The following is a 21,964-nucleotide window of genomic DNA, read 5'->3' on the forward strand; positions in this document are numbered from 1 at the left end:
TCTCTTCCTCTTCTCTGTCATAGAGGATACCCCTGCTCTGCCCCTCCTCTGTTCTGTCCTCACTCCCTCTTCCTCTCTCTCTTCCTCTTCTCTGTCATAGAGGATACCCCTGCTCTGCCCCTCCTCTGTTCTGTCCTCACTCCCTCTTCCTCTCTCTCTTCCTCTTCTCTGTCAGAGGATACCCCTGCTCTGCCCCTCTGTTCTGTCCTCACTCCCTCTTCCTCTCTCTCTTCCTCTTCTCTGTCATAGAGGATACCCCTGCTCTGCCCCTCCTCTGTTCTGTCCTCACTCCCTCTTCCTCTCTCTCTTCCTCTTCTCTGTCAGAGGATACCCCTGCTCTGCCCCTCCTCTGTTCTGTCCTCACTCCCTCTTCCTCTTCTCTGTCATAGAGGATACCCCTGATCTGCCCCTCCTCTGTTCTGTCCTCACTCCCTCTTCCTCTCTCTCTTCCTCTTCTAATGTGTCCTCTTAATGTTCAGCCTGCTGACGTCATCCTCCCCCTCTCTGCTCAGCTCTGACTCATTCCCTCTGTTTTTCTATTTTTCTCTCTCTCTCTGCATCTTTATCCCTCTCTCTCTGTTCCTCACAGCTCTCCCTCTCTCTGTTCCTCTCTATCCCTCTCTCTATCTCTCTCTCTCCCCCTCTCTCTCTGTTCCTCTCTCTCTCTCCCTCTCCCTCTCTCTCTACCCCTCTCTCTGTTCCTCTCTCCCTCTCTGTTCCTCTCTATCCCTCTCTCTGTTCCTCTCTCCCTCACAGCTCTCTCTCTCCCTCTCTCTCTGTTCCTCTCTATCCCTCTCTCTGTTCCTCACAGCTCTCTCTCTCCCTCTCTGTTCCTCTCTATCCCTCTCTCTGTTCCTCACAGCTCTCTCTCTCCCTCTCTCTCTATCCATCTCTCTGTTCCTCACAGCTCTCTCTCTCCCTCTCTCTCTGTTCCTCTCTATCCCTCTCTCTGTTCCTCACAGCTCTCTCTCTGTTCCTCACAGCTCTCTCTCTCCCTCTCTCTCTGTTCCTCTCTATCCCTCTCTCTGTTCCTCACAGCTCTCTCTCTGTTCCTCACAGCTCTCTCTCTCTCTCTCTGTTCCTCTCTATCCCTCTCTCTGTTCCTCACAGCTCTCTCTCTCCCTCTCTCTCTGTTCTTCACAGCTCTCTCTCTCTCTCTCTGTTCCTCTCTATCCCTCTCTCTGTTCCTCACAGCTCTCTCTCTCCCTCTCTCTGTTCCTCTCTATCCCTCTCTCTGTTCCTCACAGCTCTCTCTCTCCCTCTCTCTCTGTTCCTCACAGCTCTCTCTCTCTCTCTCTGTTCCTCTCTATCCCTCTCTCTGTTCCTCACAGCTCTCTCTCTCCCTCTCTCTGTTCCTCTCTATCCCTCTCTCTGTTCCTCACAGCTCTCTCTCTCTCTCTGTTCCTCTCTATCCCTCTCTCTGTTCCTCACAGCTCTCTCTCTCTCTCTCTCTCTCTCTGTTCCTCTCTATCCCTCTCTCTGTTCCTCACAGCTCTCTCTCTCTCTCTCTCTGTTCCTCTCTATCCCTCTCTCTGTTCCTCACAGCTCTCTCTCTCTCTCTCTGTTCCTCTCTATCCCTCTCTCTGTTCCTCACAGCTCTCTCTCTCCCTCTCCCTCTCTCTGTTCCTCACAGCTCTCTCTCTCCCTCTCTGTTCCTCTCTATCCCTCTCTCTGTTCCTCACAGCTCTCTCTCTCCCTCTCTCTCTGTTCCTCTCTATCCCTCTCTCTGTTCCTCACAGAGGAATCTCTCCTCTCCATTATAAAATTCAACCTGCTAAATGGCCATGTGATTACAGCTGCAGTTTATAAATAACTAGCAGCTACATTGGTTCCCTATAACTTACAGAAGCCTATATTATAGCATAAACCCCCTGTTTTCTCTCCTGTCGTCCGGTACCAACTATTACTTAGACCCTGACCTGCTACGACCCACAAAAAAGGTTCAATTAACCGGAGGGACAGGGACTCAATACCTGCACTAAATAACCCTCAGTGAATCGGTCTTCAGCAGGCTCTGTCTGTCTTCCAGACTTGGGTTCATATTCTATTTGAAATAATACAAATCATTTGAGAATTTTCTTTAGCCCGGAGTGCCAGGTCAAAAGTGGGTGTGGTTTGCACTTTGGGGACGTGTCTATTGGTCCCATTGCTACAGGCAAGCTCAATCAAGAACAGCTGTAGGCTATTTGCAATGGTTTTTTAAATACTATTTGCCTCTTCAGAGCTGAGTGTGGGTGGGTGGGTGGTTGTGTTTGTGGGTGGGTGGTCGGTTGGTTGTATTTGTGGGTGTGTGTGTGGGTGCTTGTGGGTGGTTGTGTTTGTGGGTGTGTGGTTGTGTTTGTGGGTGGGTGGTTGGTTGGTTGGTTGTGTTTGTGGGTGGTTGGTTGTGTTTGTGGGTGGTTGGTTGGTTGTGTTTGTGGGTGGTTGGTTGTGTTTGTGGGTGGTTGGTTGTGTTTGTGGGTGGTTGTGTGTGTGTGGGTGGTTGTGTTTGTGGGTCAAATCAAATTTTATTTGTCACATACACATGGTTAGCAGATGTTAATGCGAGTGTAGCGAAATGCTTGTGCTTCTAGTTCCGACAATGCAGTAATAACCAACAAGTAATCTAACCTAACAATTCCACAACTACTACCTTTTACACACACAAGAGTAAAGGGATGAAGAATATGTACATAAAGATATATGAATGAGTGATGGTACAGAACGGCATAGGCAAGAGGCAGTAGATGGTATCGGGTACAGTATATACCTATGAGATGAGTAATGTAGGGTATGTAAACATAAAAGTGCATAGTTTAAAGTGGCTAGTGATACATGTATTACATAAAGATGGCAAGATGCAGTAGATGATATAGAGTACAGTATATACATATACATTATATTAAGTGGCATTGTTTAAAGTGGCTAGTGATACATTTTTGATCAATTTCCATCAATTCCCATTATTAAAGTGAGCTGGAGTTGAGTCAGTATGTTGGCAGCAGCCACTAAATGTTAGTGGTGGCTGTTTAACAGTCTGATGGCCTTGAGATAGAAGCTGTTTTTCAGTCTCTCGGTCCCTGCTTTGATGCACCTGTACTGACCTCGCCTTCTGGATGATAGCGGGGTGAACAGGCAGTGGCTCGGGTGGTTGTTGTCCTTGATGGTCTTTATGGCCTTCCTGTGACATCGGGTGGTGTAGGTGTCCTGGAGGGCATATTGTTTGTGGGTGTGTGGGTGGGTGGTTGTGTTTGTGGGTGGATGTGTGGGTGGGTGGGTGGGTGGATGTGTTTGTGGGTGGTTGTGGGTGGTTGTGGGTGGTTGTGTTTGTGGGTGGTTGTGTTTGTGTGTGGGTGGTTGGTTGTGTTTGTGGGTGGTTGTGTTTGTGGGTGGTTGTGTTTGTGTGTGGGTGGTTGTGTTTGTGTGTGGGTGGGTGGTTGTGTTTGTGTGTGGGTGTTTGTGTGTGGGTGTTTGTGTGTGGGTGGTTGTGTGGGTGGGTGGCCTGGTCATTGATGCATTGTCCTGCTGCCTCAGTGATGAGGTCCTTGCTGTGCCTGGGTTTTCCCCTGCTTTGGGAATCCCTGCCTGCCATACAGCCTCCTCTCCTGTCTGCATCTCACACACACACACACACACAGCTTCCTGATGACTTTCGAGGAAATTGTGTTAAACTGAAGAGAACCGTGTTACTCCACACGGCGTCCTGTTTGTCTGTCTTGCTCTGGTGTGTGTGTCCTGAAGGTGCTGACAGTATGCCGTCGTGTTTTCATTAGCTTCGTGTTGTTAAAGAGTGAGAAACACGCCGTCTCTACTCTGTCAGTAAGCTGTTGTAAAGTTTCAGAACAAAAAAATAAAAAACAAGTCATATTTCAACCCAGGTCTGCAAGTGTTCATTAATGCACTGCCTGAATTCATACTTCCACAGCCAGCCCGGAAGCTCTGTCCTCCCACGCTTTGAGCAGTGAGTCAGCCGAGACCCAGTCAGAGGATCGGTGTGTTGTAACGGTTAGTGACGTCATTCTACCTTTCTCTCATCCCCAGCGGTCCTGGCTGGAGGGAGCTCTCATCAACATGCTGCTGCACTGAGACGCACGGGCGGATATACTGACGGACGGACGGACGGACGGATAGACCCACTCACCTGGTGTCTCCCGTCTCGGCTGTTTTCTCCCCCCCCCTCTCTATATGGAACGTGCTATGGGATACCCTCGCCCAGCAGAGCGGCACAGTCCTCCTCTGTAGAGCCCTCTCCTGGGAACACACTCCATAAGGAATCAGCGCAGAACAGCTGACCCTCCTAGTCAGGTACAGTTCACTGTATTCGTGAACTACATGGTCGGTATCTCTCGACTCCTACCGTGTTTAGGGTCCGGAGTTTTCTCCAGCCCAGGTCGTAACCTGTACAGCCTTGAACCTCTTCTCTTCTTTAACAGTCTCTGAGTCCCTCCTGCCCTCCCCTTGAGAGGATGTCCGTGAGCCTTGCTGGGGAGGACATCCAGGCGGAGGGGGCTATTGGAAGTAGTGGAGCGTTCGATGATGACTTGAGGATGAAGCTCTCCCCGTCCCCTGAACCTTGCCAGGGACAGGAGGGTGCTGGGGGCACCGGGGAGGGCATGGAGGCAGAGGAGAGCGCCACACAGGACTCGCAGGTAACTGACCTCAACGGCATTGTGGTTGCTTCCTAATAATCTCTCCTTTCTCCCGAATTGTGGACTTGTTTACTTCCCTTAATGGAAGGGATGCTTTTACATTTGTGGTGAGTAGTAAACGAGTACACACTTCAGGAGAAAGGAGATATTATTGAGAAACACCCTGTTGCCTCCTCGGCACTGCACTTCTAGGGTTGTAATTTCCAGAAAAGTTTTTGAAGGAATCGTCCTACTACACTAGAGAATAAAATGTCTGTGAATTCTGTGGCTGTCTAGATTTGAACATATTCAGACATTTTATATTGTAATGACAAAGCATATTTTTTGCATGACGTGCTCAAAATACACAGTGAGACGTCTTTTTCAGTTCTGTTTGAACCTGCGCTCCCATCATGCATTGCATAGTTGCATACGGCCACGATGCACATGCGCTGCAAGGCTGCGACTGGAGTGTAGTGGGGGTGGGTTGGCAGGGTTTGGATGTGGTTGAGAGAAATTGCCCCTTTTTTAGTGAATGACTGTCATTGACACTAAAGTGTTGCGCAATACGTGCTTTTTTGAGTTCGGTTTTGGTTCTATTATTACAAAAATAATCACGGTTTTCGATTTTCGTTTTCAATGAAAAATGTAAGCATTAAATGGATTATCAAAGTAATGACATTAAAATGATTTTAGAGCTTCCCTCAGCCATCAATCTGACACTGACAGTGGGGTTGAAAAGTAAAGTAGATAAAGCATACTTTGAAGACTACTTTTACGAACTATTACTAACTATCAATCGGGTAGAGCTACCTCACAAACTGTCTCTATCCCTCTCGTCGTCATGTTGTCATTCCTCTCTCATGCGGTCTCATATGGTGTGTATCCACCTCTGTCCGTGGCCGGAAAGAATGGGCGCAATGGATTATGGTCATTGTAGTTAATTACCACATTTCTGCGCTAAACTAGGTTGAATATTTACCTAATGTAAACTAAACTACAACTTCCAATCAGCCTAGCGGTCCCACATAGTTCTTGACTTATGCCGCGTTCACGTCCTAGTCGGAACTAGGAAACTCTGACATTTCCGACTTGCTGATTGGTTGTAAGTTATACACGCGCCGTGTTCAACCAGTTAGCGAGTCGGACATTTAAGAGTTCCGACTAGCTTTGATTTCAATTTAGAGAAATGGCGTGTTGAGCTCACAAAAAAAAATTGATTTCGAGGAATTGAACAGCGTCGGGGACCTAGTTAAAAAAAAAAAAAAAACTTTTTTTTTTCTCTCAGCGCTATGCACACTACATCAAATCAAAGTTTATTTGTCACGTGCGCCGAATACAACAGGTGTAGTAGACCTTACAGTGAAATGCTTACTTACAGGCTCTAACCAATAGTGCAAAAAAAGGTATTAGGTGAACAATAGGTAAGTAAAGAAATAAAACAACAGTAAAAAGACAGGCTATATACAGTAGCGAGGCTATAAAAGTATTGAGGCTACATACAGACACCGGTTAGTCAGGCTGATTTGAGGTAGTATGTACATGTAGATATGGTTAAATTGACTATGCATATATGATAAACAGAGAGTAGCAGCAGCGTAAAAGAGGGGTCGGGGGGCACAATGTAAATAGTCCGGGTAGCCATTTGGTTACCTGTTCAGGAGTCTTATGGCTTGGGGGTAAAAACTGTTGAGAAGCCTTTTTGTCTTAGCCCCAGTGATCTACTGAGCCGTACGCACAACCCTCTGTATTGCCTTGCGGTCAGAGGCCGAGCAGTTGCCGTACCAGGCAGTGATGCAACCAGTCAGGATGCTCTCCATGTTGTAGCTGTAGAACCTTTTGAGGATCTCAGGACCCATGCCAAATCTTTTTAGTTTCCTGAGGGGGAATAGGCTTTGTCGTGCCCTCTTCACGACTGTCTTGGTGTGTTTGGACCATTCTAGTTTGTTGTTGATGTGGACACCAAGGAACTTGAAGCTCTCAACCTGCTCCACTACAGCACTGAGCGATGTAGTAGCAAGTTGGACTGCATAACAACGTATTACGTGACGTATCATCATCGTTGGCCTGCAAGAGTTGCTAGCTGTCTGTTTCTGCTTGCTCGATGCAGGCAGACGACGAGTAGTGCTGGCTTGTGCTAGCTAGCGGCATAGCCAGCCATCGTTAGCTAGCCACATGGTCCAGCCGAAGATGGCTAGCCTGCTCAAAGGTACTTAGCTAGTTTGTTGAAGCCATGAAATATAGCTAGCTGTGCTTCTAGCATCAAACTAATTACACAGATGTCAGTTGTACAACTGAATGCCTTCTCACTGAAATGCTGACAGTGGCCCTGCCCAGAGGGTTTTGAGTAAAAAGGATACAGCTTTTGTCAGCAGGATAGGAGAATTAGGTAAAGGTTAGGAAAAGGGTTATCGTTAGCTCAAATGCAAAAATAAATGAACTTTTGATGTAAATTTGACAAACTGTATCCTTTCTAGCCATGACCTGCCCAGAGAGAGAATAAGTTTTAATGTCACATACACAAGTACAGTGAATTGCCTTTCTTGCAAACTCAAAACACAACAATGAAATAGTCAATAGCAATGTATTACTAGAAAAAATTAATAAGAATATGAAATGCACCTTTTAAGTAAGTCAGCATACTATATACAGAAAATATTAAAGGAAGATCCAATATCATATTTACATGTGCAGGGACACAGGTAGATATGTATAGGGTAGATGTGTATAGGGGAGGTAGATATGTATAGGGTAGGTAGATATGTATAGGGGAGGTAGATATGAATAGGGGAGGTAGATATGAATAGGGGAGGTAGATATGAATAGGGGAGGTAGATATGTATAGGGGAGGTAGATATGTATAGGGGAGGTAGGTATGTATAGGGGAGGTAGATATGTATAGGGGAGGTAGGTATGTATAGGGGAGGTAGATATGTATAGGGGAGGTAGATATGTATAGGGGAGGTAGATATGAATAGGGGAGGTAGATATGTATTGGGTAGATAGATATGAATAGGGGAGGTAGATATGTATAGGGGAGGTAGATATGTATAGGGGAGGTAGATATGTATAGGGGAGGTAGATATGTATAGGGAGGTAGATATGTAAAGGGTAGATATGTATAGGGGAGGTATATATGTAGAGGGGTAAGGTGACTAGGCAGCAGGATATATGATAAACAGAGTAGCAGCAGCTTGTATGTGTGTGTGTGTGTGTGTGTGTAGAGTCAGTATAAATGTTGGTGCATATTACAGTATGTGAGTGGTGTGTATAGAGTCAGTATAAATGTTGGTGCATATTACAGTATGTGAGTGGTGCGTATAGAGTCAGTATAAATGTTGGTGCATATTACAGTATGTGAGTGGTGTGTGTAGAGTCAGTATAAATGTTGGTGCATATTACAGTATGTGAGTGGTGTGTATAGAGTCAGTATAAATGTTGGTGCATATTACAGTATGTGAGTGGTGCGTATAGAGTCAGTATAAATGTTGGTGCATATTACAGTATGTGAGTGGTGTGTATAGAGTCAGTATAAATGTTGGTGCATATTACAGTATGTGAGTGGTGTGTGTAGAGTCAGTATAAATGTTGGTGCATATTACAGTATGTGAGTGGTGTGTATAGAGTCAGTATAAATGTTGGTGCATATTACAGTATGTGAGTGGTGTGTATAGAGTCAGTATAAATGTTGGTGCATATTACAGTATGTGAGTGGTGTGTATAGAGTCAGTATAAATGTTGGTGCATATTACAGTATGTGAGTGGTGTGTATAGAGTCAGTATAAATGTTGGTGCATATTACAGTATGTGAGTGGTGTGTATAGAGTCAGGATAAATGTTGGTGCATATTACAGTATGTGAGTGGTGTGTATAGAGTCAGTATAAATGTTGGTGCATATTACAGTATGTGAGTGGTGTGTATAGAGTCAGTATAAATGTTGGTGCATATTACAGTATGTGAGTGGTGTGTATAGAGTCAGGATAAATGTTGGTGCATATTACAGTATGTGAGTGGTGTGTATAGAGTCAGTATAAATGTTGGTGCATATTACAGTATGTGAGTGGTGTGTATAGAGTCAGTATAAATGTTGGTGCATATTACAGTATGTGAGTGGTGTGTGTAGAGTCAGTATAAATGTTGGTGCATATTACAGTATGTGAGTGGTGTGTATAGAGTCAGTATAAATGTTGGTGCATATTACAGTATGTGAGTGGTGTGTATAGAGTCAGTATAAATGTTGGTGCATATTACAGCATGTGAGTGGTGTGTATAGAGTCAGTATAAATGTTGGTGCATATTACAGTATGTGAGTGGTGTGTGTAGAGTCAGTATAAATGTTGGTGCATATTACAGTATGTGAGTGGTGTATAGAGTCAGTATAAATGTTGGTGCATATTACAGTATGTGAGTGGTGTGTATAGAGTCAGTATAAATGTTGGTGCATATTACAGTATGTGAGTGGTGTGTGTAGAGTCAGTATAAATGTTGGTGCATATTACAGTATGTGAGTGGTGTGTGTAGAGTCAGTATAAATGTTGGTGCATATTACAGTATGTGAGTGGTGTGTGTAGAGTCAGTATAAATGTTGGTGCATATTACAGTATGTGAGTGGTGTGTGTAGAGTCAGTATAAATGTTGGTGCATATTACAGTATGTGAGTGGTGTGTATAGAGTCAGTATAAATGTTGGTGCATATTACAGTATGTGAGTGGTGTGTGTAGAGTCAGTATAAATGTTGGTGCATATTACAGTATGTGAGTGGTGTGTATAGAGTCAGGATAAATGTTGGTGCATATTACAGTATGTGAGTGGTGCGCTTACAGTCGTGGCCAAAAGGTTTGAGAATGACACAAATATTAATTTCCACAAAGTTTGCCGCTTCAGTGTCTTTAGATATTTTTGTCAGATGTTACTATGGACTATTGAAGTATAATTACAAGCATTTCATAAGTGTCAAAGGCTTTTATTGACAATTACATGAAGTTGATGCAAGGAGTTAATATTTGCAGTGTTGACCCTTCTTGAAAAATCAAGACCTCTGCAATCTGCCCTGGCATGCTGTCAATTAACTTCTGGGCCACATCCTGACAGATGGCAGCCCATTCTTGCATAATCAATGCTTGGAGTTTGTCAGAATTTGTGGGTTTTTGTTTGTCTACCCGCCTCTTGAGGATTGACCACAAGTTCTCAATGGGATTAAGGTCTGGGGAGTTTCCTGGCCATGGACTCAAAATATTGATGTTTTGTTCCCCGAGCCACTTAGTTATCACTTTTGCCTTATGGCAAGGTGCTCCATCATGCTGGAAAAGGCATTGTTTGTCACCAAACTGTTCCTGGATGGTTGGGAGAAGTTGCTCTTGAAGGATGTTGGTACCATTCTTTATTCATGGCTGTGTTCTTAGACAAAATTGTGAGTGAGCCCGCTCCCTTGGCTGAGAAGCAATCCCACACATGAATGGTCTCAGGATGCTTTACTGTTGGCATTACACAGGACTGATGGTAGCGCTCACCTTGTCTTCTCCGGACAAGCTTTATTCCGGATGCCCCAAACAATCGGAAAGGGGATTCATCAGAGAAAATGACTTTACCCCAGTCCAATCCCTGTACCTTTTGCAGAATATCAGTCTGTCCCTGATGTTTTTCCTGGAGAGAAGTGGCTTCTTTGATGCCCTTCTTGACACCAGGCCATCCTCCAAAAGTCTTCGCCTCACTGTGCGTGCAGATGCACTCACACCTGCCTGCTGCCATTCCTGAGAAAGCTCTGTACTGGTGGTGCCCCGATCCCGCAGCTGAATCAACTTTAGGAGACGGTCCTGGCACTTGCTGGACTTTCTTGGGCGCCCTGAAGCCGCCTTCACAACAATTGAACCTCTCTCCTTGAAGTTCTTGATGATCTGATAAATGGTTGATTTAGGTGCAATCTTACTGGCAGCAATATCCTTGCCTGTGAAGCCCTTTTTGTTTGTGCAAAGCAATGATGACGGCACGTGTTTCCTTGCAGGTTACCATGGTTGACAGAGGAAGAACAATGATTCCAAGCACCACCCTCCTTTTGAAGCTTCCAGTCTGTTATCCGAACTCAATCAGCATGACAGAGTGATCTCCAGCCTTGTCCTCGTCAACACTCACACCTGTGTTAACGAGAGAATCACTGACATGATGTCAGCTGGTCATTTTGTGGCAGGGCTGAAATGCAGTGGAAATGTTTTTGGGGGATTCAGTTAATTTGCATGGCAAAGAGGGACTTTGCAATTAATTGCAATTCATCTGATCACTCTTGACATTCTGGAGTATATGCAAATTGCCATCATACAAACGGAGGCAGCAGACTTTGAAAAATGTATATTTTTGTCATTCTCAACTTTTGGCCACGACTGTATGTGCAAATATTGAAATGAAAGATGCAAGGTAAACTCGGTCCATGTAGCTATTTCGTTAGCTATTTATCAGTCGTATTACTTGGGGATAGAAGCTGTTCAATAGCCTGTTGAGGTCAGACTTGATGCACCGGTACCTCTTGCTGTGCGCCAGCAGAGAAAATAGTCTATGGCTTGGGCGGTTGGAGTCTTTGACGATTTTCCGGGCCTACTTTTTACACCGCCTGATAAAGAGAGGTCCTGGATGGCAGGGAGCTCATCCCCAGTGATGTACTGGGCTGTCCACACCACCCTCTGTAGCGCCATGCGACCGAAGGCGGTGCTATTGCCATACCAAGCAGTGATGCAGCCAGTATGCTCTCAGTGGTACAGCTGTAAAACCTTTTCAGGATTTGAGGGCCCATGCCAAACTTTTTCAACCTCCTGAGGGGGAAGAAGTACTGTCACACCTTCACGACTGTGCATTGCATTGTGGGTTTGTAGTCAACATCAGCTTCAACAAATATCTAACAGAAACAGTATAGGAAGTTGAATAATCTGTTTCCACAGCAACCATGGTAATCTCCCTATATTAACAACGAAATCAAACATTTGTTCACTAAAATATGGTTTTAACATATTTATTTAACATTGTAAATGGTTTTGAGTGTAGCTAGTATTACCAGATGTTCTTCCCTTGCAGAGGCGTACTCAGAACCACGGCCATGGCAGGAAAAGGGCCAGGGTAAGGACGGTATTATCCTGTCTGTTGTGTTGATGTTGTTGTGTACGTTTCCATATCATGATCCTAATCCTGGGATTAAAGTCCACCCGTTAGATAAAGGGTCCTACTTAGCAGTACTAGACACAGAGTTCGCTGGTGAGCAGGTTAGATAGAGCAGGACAAGTTGCAGAGGTGAGGCCTGCTTAGCCATGAGCTCACACACAGCCTATTACCTAGTGTATTTATGGAAGTCAGCTTTCATGTGTGTGTACACTCACAATTTACATGCTAGTCCCCTCCACCGAGTGGGTTAGTCCCCTCCGACCCAGTGGGTTAGTCCCCTCCAAAGAGTGGGTTAGTCCCCTCCAACGAGTGTGTTAGTCCCCTCCGACCCAGTGTGTTAGTCCCCTCCGACCCAGTGTGTTAGTCCCCTCCGACCCAGTGTGTTAGTCCCCTCCGACCCAGTGTGTTAGTCCCCTCCGACCCAGTGTGTTAGTCCCCTCCGACCCAGTGTGTTAGTCCCCTCCGACCCAGTGTGTTAGTCCCCTCCGACCCAGTGTGTTAGTCCCCTCCGACCCAGTGTGTTAGTCCCCTCCGACCCAGTGTGTTAGTCCCCTCCGACCCAGTGTGTTAGTCCCCTCCGACCCAGTGTGTTAGTCCCCTCCGACCCAGTGGGTTAGTCCCCTCCGACCCAGTGGGTTAGTCCCCTCCGACCCAGTGTGTTAGTCCCCTCCGACCCAGTGTGTTAGTCCCCTCCGACCCAGTGTGTTAGTCCCCTCCGACCCAGTGTGTTAGTCCCCTCCGACCCAGTGTGTTAGTCCCCTCCGACCCAGTGGCTTAGTCCCCTCCGACCCAGTGGCTTAGTCCCCTCCGACCCAGTGGCTTAGTCCCCTCCGACCCAGTGTGTTAGTCCCCTCCGACCCAGTGTGTTAGTCCCCTCCGACCCAGTGTGTTAGTCCCCTCCGACCCAGTGGGTTAGTCCCCTCCGACCCAGTGGGTTAGTCCCCTCCGACCCAGTGGGTTAGTCCCCTCCGACCCAGTGGGTTAGTCCCCTCCGACCCAGTGGGTTAGTCCCCTCCGACCCAGTGGGTTAGTCCCCTCCGACCCAGTGTGTTAGTCCCCTCCGACCCAGTGTGTTAGTCCCCTCCGACCCAGTGGGTTAGTCCCCTCCGACCCAGTGGGTTAGTCCCCTCCGACCCCGTGTGTTAGTCCCCTCCGACCCCGTGTGTTAGTCCCCTCCGACCCAGTGTGTTAGTCCCCTCCGACCCAGTGTGTTAGTCCCCTCCGACCCAGTGTGTTAGTCCCCTCCGACCCAGTGTGTTAGTCCCCTCCGACCCAGTGTGTTAGTCCCCTCCGACCCAGTGTGTTAGTCCCCTCCGACCCAGTGTAATCCCAACATTTTGAATATGTTGTCTACATAAGTTGAATTTGTTTGTTTACTTATCTCAAACCAATGAAGTCTTTCCAGCATCACCTCATGTATTGTAAAATGGTGCTGGTATGCGACCAGCTATCTCTCAGTAGTAGGACCAGATTTATGTAGCCTGGGTTCTTCAATGTGGAGTGTTTCTGCGTTTCAATATTTGTGTTTTTTTACTTAGCAGCTTGCTTCGATGTGGTGTGTGTGTTTCTGTGTTTCAGTCTAATGCCAAGCTAAAATGCAGATGTTAATTTTTTAACATTTGTTGTCAAATATTGATAGTGTGCAATGAATTTGATCTATTATTGATGAACCGAAGAGCTATAAATGACTTCACTGTGGTGTGTCTCTCACTATGTGTGTAGTCTGCTGCTTCACTGTGGTGTGTGTGTGTGTGTCTCTGGGTGTGTTTCAGTCCAATGCCAAGCTGAAGCTGGTGAGGAGCCTGGCGGTGTGTGAGGAGTCATCAGGTCCGTTCTGTACTGACGGACCTCCAGACATTATCCAGCTCCACATCAGCTGTCCCTCGGACAAGGAGGAGGAGAAGTCTTCTAAGGATGACTATGAGAACGAGGATGAGAAGGAGAAGAAGGACAGGACTCCACGCAAGATGTTGTCACGAGGTAAGATGTCTCTGGGGGGAAAATGCTGAAGAGGATTCATTCGAGTAGCAAAGAGGGGCAGACCCAGCTGATGGGGAAACGGACAGTCTGTATCATGGTGTGTGTGTGTGTCAGTAAATAGTTGAAAACGATCCTCCATTCCTATTTGTTCAGAAACAACACACCCTTTCTGCAGCTGTTGCAGTTTTTTGCCTTTCTAACCCCACTGACCGACTGTGTGTGTGTGGATACTCCTGAGTGCATGCCTGTGTGTTACCAGGTTGTGTGTGTGTGTGTGTGTGTGTGGATACTCCTGAGTGCATGCCTGTGTGTTACCAGGTTGTGTGTGTGTGTGTGGATACTCCTGAGTGCATGCCTGTGTGTTACCAGGTTGTGTGTGTGTGTGTGTGTGTGTGTGTGTGTGGATACTCCTGAGTGCATGCCTGTGTGTTACCAGGTTGTGTGTGTGTGTGTGGATACTCCTGAGTGCATGCCTGTGTGTTACCAGGTTGTGTGTGTGTGTGTGGATACTCCTGAGTGCATGCCTGTGTGTTACCAGGTTGTGTGTGTGTGTGTGGATACTCCTGAGTGCATGCCTGTGTGTTACCAGGTTGTGTGTGTGGTGTCATTTTTGGAGCTATTTTATTAAGCATCCTGTCTTCTCTCCCTTCCGCCAGACTCCAGCCAGGAGTACACAGACTCCACCGGCATCGACGTGCACGACTTCCTGGTCAACACACTGAAAAACAACCCCAGGTAACACACACACACACACACACACACACACACACACACACACACACACACACTGAAAACAACCCCAGGTAACACACACACACACACACTGAAAAACAACCCCAGGTAACACACACTGAAAAACAACCCCAGGTAACACACACTGAAAAACAACCCCAGGTAACACACACACACACACACACACACACACACACACACACACACACACACACACACACACACACTCAAAAACAATCCCAGGTAACACACACTGAAAAACAACCCCAGGTAACACACACTGAAAAACAACCCCAGTTATGGCAGGGGAGATGAATCGATCTCCTATCACAGCCACAGCACTCAACAGATGGAAATGGATTGAGAAACTTTTAGGGCAGAATCTTAACTGTAGATCAGCTTGGGGATTCATGTTTTTTGCACACATCAATGCATGATAGACATGGTAGTCCATGTTAAGCCTCCATCTCTCTCTCTCTCTCTCTTTCTATCGCTCTCTCTCTATCGCTCTCTTTCGCTCTCTCTCCTCTCTCCTATCTATCTCCCCTCTATCTCTCCCCTCTATCTCTCCCCTCTCCAACAGGGATCGAATGATGCTGCTGAAACTAGAACAAGATATCCTGGAGTTCATTAATGACGACAAGTGAGTGAGAAATGGCACCCTATTCCCTATATGGGCTCTGGTCAAAAGTAGTGCCCAATGTAGGGAGTAGGGTGCCATGTGGAACGTATCCACATTCCATACTGCTACTTTAAACCGGTGTATTTATAATGGGATAAACATGGGGATTGTACTGTGGTTGGTATATCAGTATGGTATATTTGGCTGCCTGGGACTCTGTGTCCACCTGTCGATGGGATGGTATCATTACCCTCACCTGAAGTTTATTTTGTTCTATTTCAAATGTAAATCAGTCCCGTCTCTAACAGTTTAACAATTTCGTTTTGTTTTAGAAAAGGGTAACGGTCCCCATCTAAGAGAGAGACACTGTACTACCACTCAAGTATCATCACTAGATGGTTCATCTCCCAGTTCTCCCCTCCAGTAACCAGTACACGTTGTTTAATCTCCCAGTTCTCCCCTCCAGTAACCAGTACACGTTGTTTAATCTCCCAGTTCTCCCCTCCAGTAACCAGTACACGTTGTTTAATCTCCCAGTTCTCCCCTCCAGTAACCAGTACACGTTGTTTAATCTCCCAGTTCTCCCCTCCAGTAACCAGTACACGTTGTTTAATCTCCCAGTTCTCCCCTCCAGTAACCAGTACACGTTGTTTAATCTCCCAGTTCTCCCCTCCAGTAACCAGTACACGTTGTTTAATCTCCCAGTTCCTCCCTCCAGTAACCAGTACACGTTGTTTAATCTCCCAGTTCTCCCCTCCAGTAACCAGTACACGTTGTTTAATCTCCCAGTTCTCCCCTCCAGTAACCAGTACACGTTGTTTAATCTCCCAGTTCTCCCCTCCAGTAACCAGTACACGTTGTTTAATCTCCCAGTTCTCCCCTCCAGTAACCAGTACACGTTGTTTAATCTCCCAGTTCTCCCCTCCAGTAACCAGTACACGTTGTTTAATCTCCCAGTTCCTCCCTCCAGTAACCAGTACACGTTGTTTAATCTCCCAGTTCCTCCCTCCAGTAACCAGTACACGTTGTTTAATCTCCCAGTTCACCCCTCCAGTAACCAGTACACGTTGTTTAATCTCCCAGTTCCTCCCTCCAGTAACCAGTACACGTTGTTTAATCTCCCAGTTCTCCCCTCCAGTAACCAGTACACGTTGTTTAATCTCCCAGTTCTCCCCTCCAGTAACCAGTACACGTTGTTTAATCTCCCAGTTCCTCTCTCCAGTAACCAGTACACGTTGTTTAATCTCCCAGTTCTCCCCTCCAGTAACCAGTACACGTTGTTTAATCTCCCAGTTCACCCCTCCAGTAACCAGTACACGTTGTTTAATCTCCACGTGCTCCCCTCCAGTAACCAGTTCTCCCCTCCAGTAACCAGTACACGTTGTTTAATCTCCCAGTTCTCCCCTCCAGTAACCAGTTCTCCCCTCCAGTAACCAGTACACGTTGTTTAATCTCCCAGTTCTCCCCTCCAGTAACCAGTACACGTTGTTTAATCTCCCAGTTCCTCCCTCCAGTAACCAGTACACGTTGTTTAATCTCCCAGTTCTCCCCTCCAGTAACCAGTACACGTTGTTTAATCTCCCAGTTCTCCCCTCCAGTAACCAGTACACGTTGTTTAATCTCCCAGTTCTCCCCTCCAGTAACCAGTTCTCCCCTCCAGTAACCAGTACACGTTGTTTAATCTCCCAGTTCTTCCCTCCAGTAACCAGTTCTCCCCTCCAGTAACCAGTACACGTTGTTTAATCTCCCAGTTCTCCCCTCCAGTAACCAGTTCTCCCCTCCAGTAACCAGTACACGTTGTTTAATCTCCCAGTTCTCCCCTCCAGTAACCAGTTCTCCCCTCCAGTAACCAGTACATGTTGTTTAATCTCCCAGTTCTCCCCTCCAGTAACCAGTTCTCCCCTCCAGTAACCAGTACACGTTGTTTAATCTCCCAGTTCTTCCCTCCAGTAACCAGTTCTCCCCTCCAGTAACCAGTACACGTTGTTTAATCTCCCAGTTCTACCCTCCAGTAACCAGTTCTCCCCTCCAGTAACCAGTACAAGAAGTTTCCCCAGATGACGTCGTACCACCGCATGCTGTTGCACCGTGTAGCGGCCTACTTTGGCATGGACCACAACGTAGACCAGACTGGCAAGGCCGTCATCATTAACAAGACTGGCAACACACGCATGTGAGTGGGAGACTCGTGGAACTTAGAAGACCATGTGTAGAACTTGGAAGACCAAGTGTAGAACTTGGAAGACCATGTGTAGAACTTGGAAGACCATGTGTAGAACTTGGAAGACCATGTGTAGAACTTAGAAGACCATGTGTAAAACTTGGAAGACCAAGTGTAGAACTTAGAAGGCCAAGTGTAGAACTTAGAAGACCATGTGTAAAACTTGGAAGACCAAGTGTAGAACTTGGAAGACCATGTGTAGAACTTAGAAGACCATGTGTAGAACTTAGAAGACCATGTGTAAAACTTGGAAGACCAAGTGTAGAACTTAGAAGGCCAAGTGTAGAACTTAGAAGACCATGTGTAAAACTTGGAAGACCAAGTGTAGAACTTAGAAGACCACGTGTAAAACTTAGAAGACCACATGTAGAACTTAGACGACCTTGGTATACCGGTACCACGGTAATATCACGGAACCAAAACGTCATGATACTTATTATACCAACATTTTAGAGCACCGTAATACCGTTTCAGATGATACTACCAAATGTTTCAGCCCTACCGACCCAAAGAACCTGCTGGCGCCTGTTTATAAAATGTTTATAAATTCAGTTGAATTGAAGCAACAGCCTCCAGTCTCTTGTATGTTCAGATCCAATCATCCTCATCCTCTACCAGCCCTCACTCACCTGCTTCTCTCAGCATCCTCTACCAGCCCTCACTCACCTGCATCTCTCAGCATCCTCTACCAGCCCTCACTCACCTGCATCTCTCAGCATCCTCTACCAGCCCTCACTCACCTGCATCTCTCAGCATCCTCTACCAGCCCTCACTCACCTGCATCTATCAGCATCCTCTACCAGCCCTCACTCACCTGCATCTCTCAGCATCCTCTACCAGCCCTCACTCACCTGCATCTCTCAGCATCATCTACCAGCCCTCACTCACCTGCATCTATCAGCATCCTCTACCGGCCCTCACTCACCTGCATCTCTCAGCATCCTCTACCAGCCCTCACTCACCTGCATCTCTCAGCATCCTCTACCAGCCCTCACTCACCTGCATCTCTCAGCATCCTCTACCAGCCCTCACTCACCTGCATCTCTCAGCATCCTCTACCAGCCCTCACTCACCTGCATCTATCAGCATCCTCTACCAGCCCTCACTCACCTGCATCTCTCAGCATCCTCTACCAGCCCTCACTCACCTGCATCTACCAGCCCTCACTCACCTGCATCTCTCAGCATCCTCTACCAGCCCTCACTCACCTGCATCTACCAGCCCTCACTCACCTGCATCTCTCAGCATCCTCTACCAGCCCTCACTCACCTGCATCTCTCAGCATACTCTACCAGCCCTCACTCACCTGCATCTCTCAGCATCCTCTACCAGCCCTCACTCACCTGCATCTCTCAGCATCCTCTACCAGCCCTCACTCACCTGCATCTCTCAGCATCCTCTACCAGCCCTCACTCACCTGCATCTATCAGCATCCTCTACCAGCCCTCACTCACCTGCATCTCTCAGCATCCTCTACCAGCCCTCACTCACCTGCATCTCTCAGCATCCTCTACCAGCCCTCACTCACCTGCATCTCTCAGCTTCCTCTACCAGCCCTCACTCACCTGCATCTCTCAGCATCCTCTACCAGCCCTCACTCACCTGCATCTCTCAGCTTCCTCTACCAGCCCTCACTCACCTGCATCTCTCAGCATCCTCTACCAGCCCTCACTCACCTGCATCTCTCAGCTTCCTCTACCAGCCCTCACTCACCTGCTTCTCTCAGCATCCTCTACCAGCCCTCACTCACCTGCATCTCTCAGCTTCCTCTACCAGCCCTCACTCACCTGCTTCTCTCAGCATCCTCTACCAGCCCTCACTCACCTGCATCTCTCAGCATCCTCTACCAGCCCTCACTCACCTGCTTCTCTCAGCATCCTCACTCACCTGCATCTCTCAGCATCCTCTACCATCCCTCACTCACCTGCATCTCTCTGGTTGCTATTCGTGGTCATCAGTTGTGTAAATATAATTTATCCGTGATGGGGAGTGGTGATGCAGACCCTGATGGGTCTTCTGGTGTTACATTGGAGCAGCGTGCGGAGCTGGCAGTGTTCCATCACCTGTTATAACAGTGAGCACAGGCCAGTCTGAGTAGACTGTGCAAGTTAACTGTCATGCAGCCTCTGAGTGTCAGAGAGTGAAAGGCATGCCTGCAGCTTTACAACAAAGAAAATGGCTTGTTTCTAGTCTAAACAGTTATAGAAACATGACCCGTGTTACCAGAGGTCTTGTTTCTAGTCTAAACAGTTATAGAAACATGACCCGTGTTACCAGAGGTCTTGTTTCTAGTCTAAACTGTTATAGAAATATGACCCGTGTTACCAGAGGTCTTGTTTCTAGTCTAAACAGTTATAGAAACATGACCCGTGTTACCAGAGGTCTTGTTTCTAGTCTAAACAGTTATAGAAACATGACCCGTGTTACCAGAGGTCTTGTTTCTAGTCTAAACTGTTATAGAAATATGACCCGTGTTACCAGAGGTCTTGTTTCTAGTCTAAACAGTTATAGAAATATGACCCGTGTTACCAGACACGCCTTTATTTTTTTTTCATTGGGATTTGCATTTGATATAATTTCACAATCCATGTCACGTGCTGTTTTAAACTAGTCCCGGGCCGCCAATTATTGGTTTGATAACAAACAAGGTAGTTCAGTCATGTTACCTAGCTAGCTAACAACCTGGTAAGTTAACAGTAGGTCTAGGCAAATTTGATTGGCACAGAAAGAAAAAGGGTCTGCTACTCATGAGATGTGCTTCATATAGGCGTAATTCATATAGGCGTGATTCATATAGGTGTGATTCATATAGGCGGGATTCCTATAGGCGGGATTCATATAGGCGTGCTTCATATAGGCGGGATTCATATAGGCGTGCTTCATATAGGCGTGCTTCATATAGGCGTGCTTCATATATGTGGGATTCATATATGTGGGATTCATATAGGTGTGATTCATATAGGTACTCATTGGTATCGTGGTACTACTTGGTATCGCGGTAGTCATTGGTATCGTGGTACTACTTGGTATCGAGGTACTACTTGGTATCGTAGTACTACTTGGTATCGTGGTACTACTTGGTATCGCGGTACTCATTGGTATCGTGATACTCATTGGTATCGTGGTACTACTTGGTATCGTGATACTCATTGGTATCGTGGTACTACTTGGTATCGTAGTACTACTTGGTATCGTAGTACTACTTGGTATCGTGGTACTACTTGGTATCGTGATACTCATTGGTACCGTGGTATCGTGATACTCATTGGTACCGTAATACTCATTGGTATCGTGATACTTGGCCTGGTATCGTTAGTAAAAATGTTGGTATCGTTACAAGACTTGTCCTAACGAGTTTCTGAATAGTTTTTTTCTTCAGCCCAGAGCAGAGGTTCTCAGAGCACATCAAGGATGAGAGGAACACGGATTTCCAGAAGAAGTTTATCCTCAAGAGAGACGACGCCAGTATGGACAAGGATGATAATCAGGTCATTAGTCCCTTTTTTAAAAATGATTCCCTGTTGCTTTTTATTACTTAAATACTTAACAATTAATTACACTTAAGTCTAATAATTAAATACTTAACAGTTCTGATTCACAGATCCTTCATACATTTTATTTGTAGCTGTTTTTACCGTTGTAGGTCTTTGTAGAACACGAGGATACGATATATGAGAAGGCTGAATTTAATTAATCCTGTTGACGATTATCTGAGTATATATAAATTTATCTCGCACAATATTTTAATTTAAACGTATTCTTCCTGAGAAGATGCTCTGAATAGTATTCATAGTGAATAGTGAATACCACTTCTGTCCAATGATGTTTACTGATCACACCCCTTCTTCCTCTTGTCCAATCGCAGATCCGCGTGCCGCTGTCGGACGGGCGGCGCAGCAAATCGATAGAGGAGAGGGAGGAGGAGTATCAGAGAGTACGAGACCGGATCTTTTCCCGAGAAGTAAGTGGTGGAGGATAGGAGATGCTCTTAGGCACAGATCTAGGATCAGTTTACCCTCATCAAATCGTGACATTAAGCATCGTCGACATTAACGCACACAACTGACCCAAGTTCAGCGGATCTGGCTCCCGAGTGCCTCAGCGGTCAAAAGTACTGCATCTCAGTGGTAGAGGCGTCGCTACAGACACCCTGGTTCGATCCCGGGCTGTATCACAACCGGCTGTGATCGGGAGTCCCATAGGGCGGCGCACAATTTGGCCCAGCGTCTTCCGGTTTAGGGGAGGGTTTGGCCGGGGTAGGCCGTCATTGTAAATAAGAATTTGTTTTGTTTTTAACGGACTTGCCTCGTTAAATAAAGGTGAAATAAAATGTCAAATTTTTAAATAAAGTCTAAGGGCAACTCTGGTCGGGCTCAACAGTGAGGATGGGGATGGACAGCTATACTTAACTTGTCCTCCCACTGTCTGTTCTATTAACCACTGTTTTAACCAGAAGTTCATTTTAATAACGTAATGGTGGAATAGAGTAAGAAGGCAGAGTAAATAAGTTATGTCCATATTCTTGGAGGTCACGAGTGAACCTTGGTTAACTTGAGATAAAAACAATATGTTCTCAATAACCTACTTGGTCAAATGAAAGCTATTAAATCAACATAGTTTATGGGATCAACAAGCTACAGCTATTGGTAATTTACAGG

The 21,964-nt window shown here is 46.3% G+C and overlaps 1 protein-coding gene across 9 annotated transcripts in view; it reads left to right on the plus strand.

Annotated features, from left to right (window-relative positions):
* Window positions 1-21,964, plus strand: part of LOC139553543 (R3H domain-containing protein 2-like) — a 78,365-nt gene that overhangs the window by 28,644 nt on the left and 27,757 nt on the right. For 8 of the 9 annotated variants that reach the window (XR_011670682.1, XM_071365986.1, XM_071366004.1 and 5 more), the window contains exons 2-10: window positions 4,021-4,284; window positions 4,413-4,628; window positions 11,668-11,709; window positions 13,524-13,731; window positions 14,388-14,466; window positions 15,047-15,106; window positions 17,118-17,258; window positions 20,686-20,794; window positions 21,172-21,267. Coding sequence is in view for 8 of the 9 variants with exons in the window: in XM_071365986.1 (XP_071222087.1) it covers window positions 4,446-4,628; window positions 11,668-11,709; window positions 13,524-13,731; window positions 14,388-14,466; window positions 15,047-15,106; window positions 17,118-17,258; window positions 20,686-20,794; window positions 21,172-21,267 (918 nt within the window). In the remaining variant the exon portion in view is untranslated. The remainder of the gene's footprint in view (window positions 1-4,020; window positions 4,285-4,412; window positions 4,629-11,667; window positions 11,710-13,523; window positions 13,732-14,387; window positions 14,467-15,046; window positions 15,107-17,117; window positions 17,259-20,685; window positions 20,795-21,171; window positions 21,268-21,964) is intronic. The other variant, XM_071366023.1, reaches the window with a different exon arrangement.

The sequence above is a fragment of the Salvelinus alpinus genome, chromosome 2 (assembly GCF_045679555.1).
Source record: "Salvelinus alpinus chromosome 2, SLU_Salpinus.1, whole genome shotgun sequence".
In the NCBI taxonomy this organism is placed as follows: domain Eukaryota; kingdom Metazoa; phylum Chordata; class Actinopteri; order Salmoniformes; family Salmonidae; genus Salvelinus; species Salvelinus alpinus.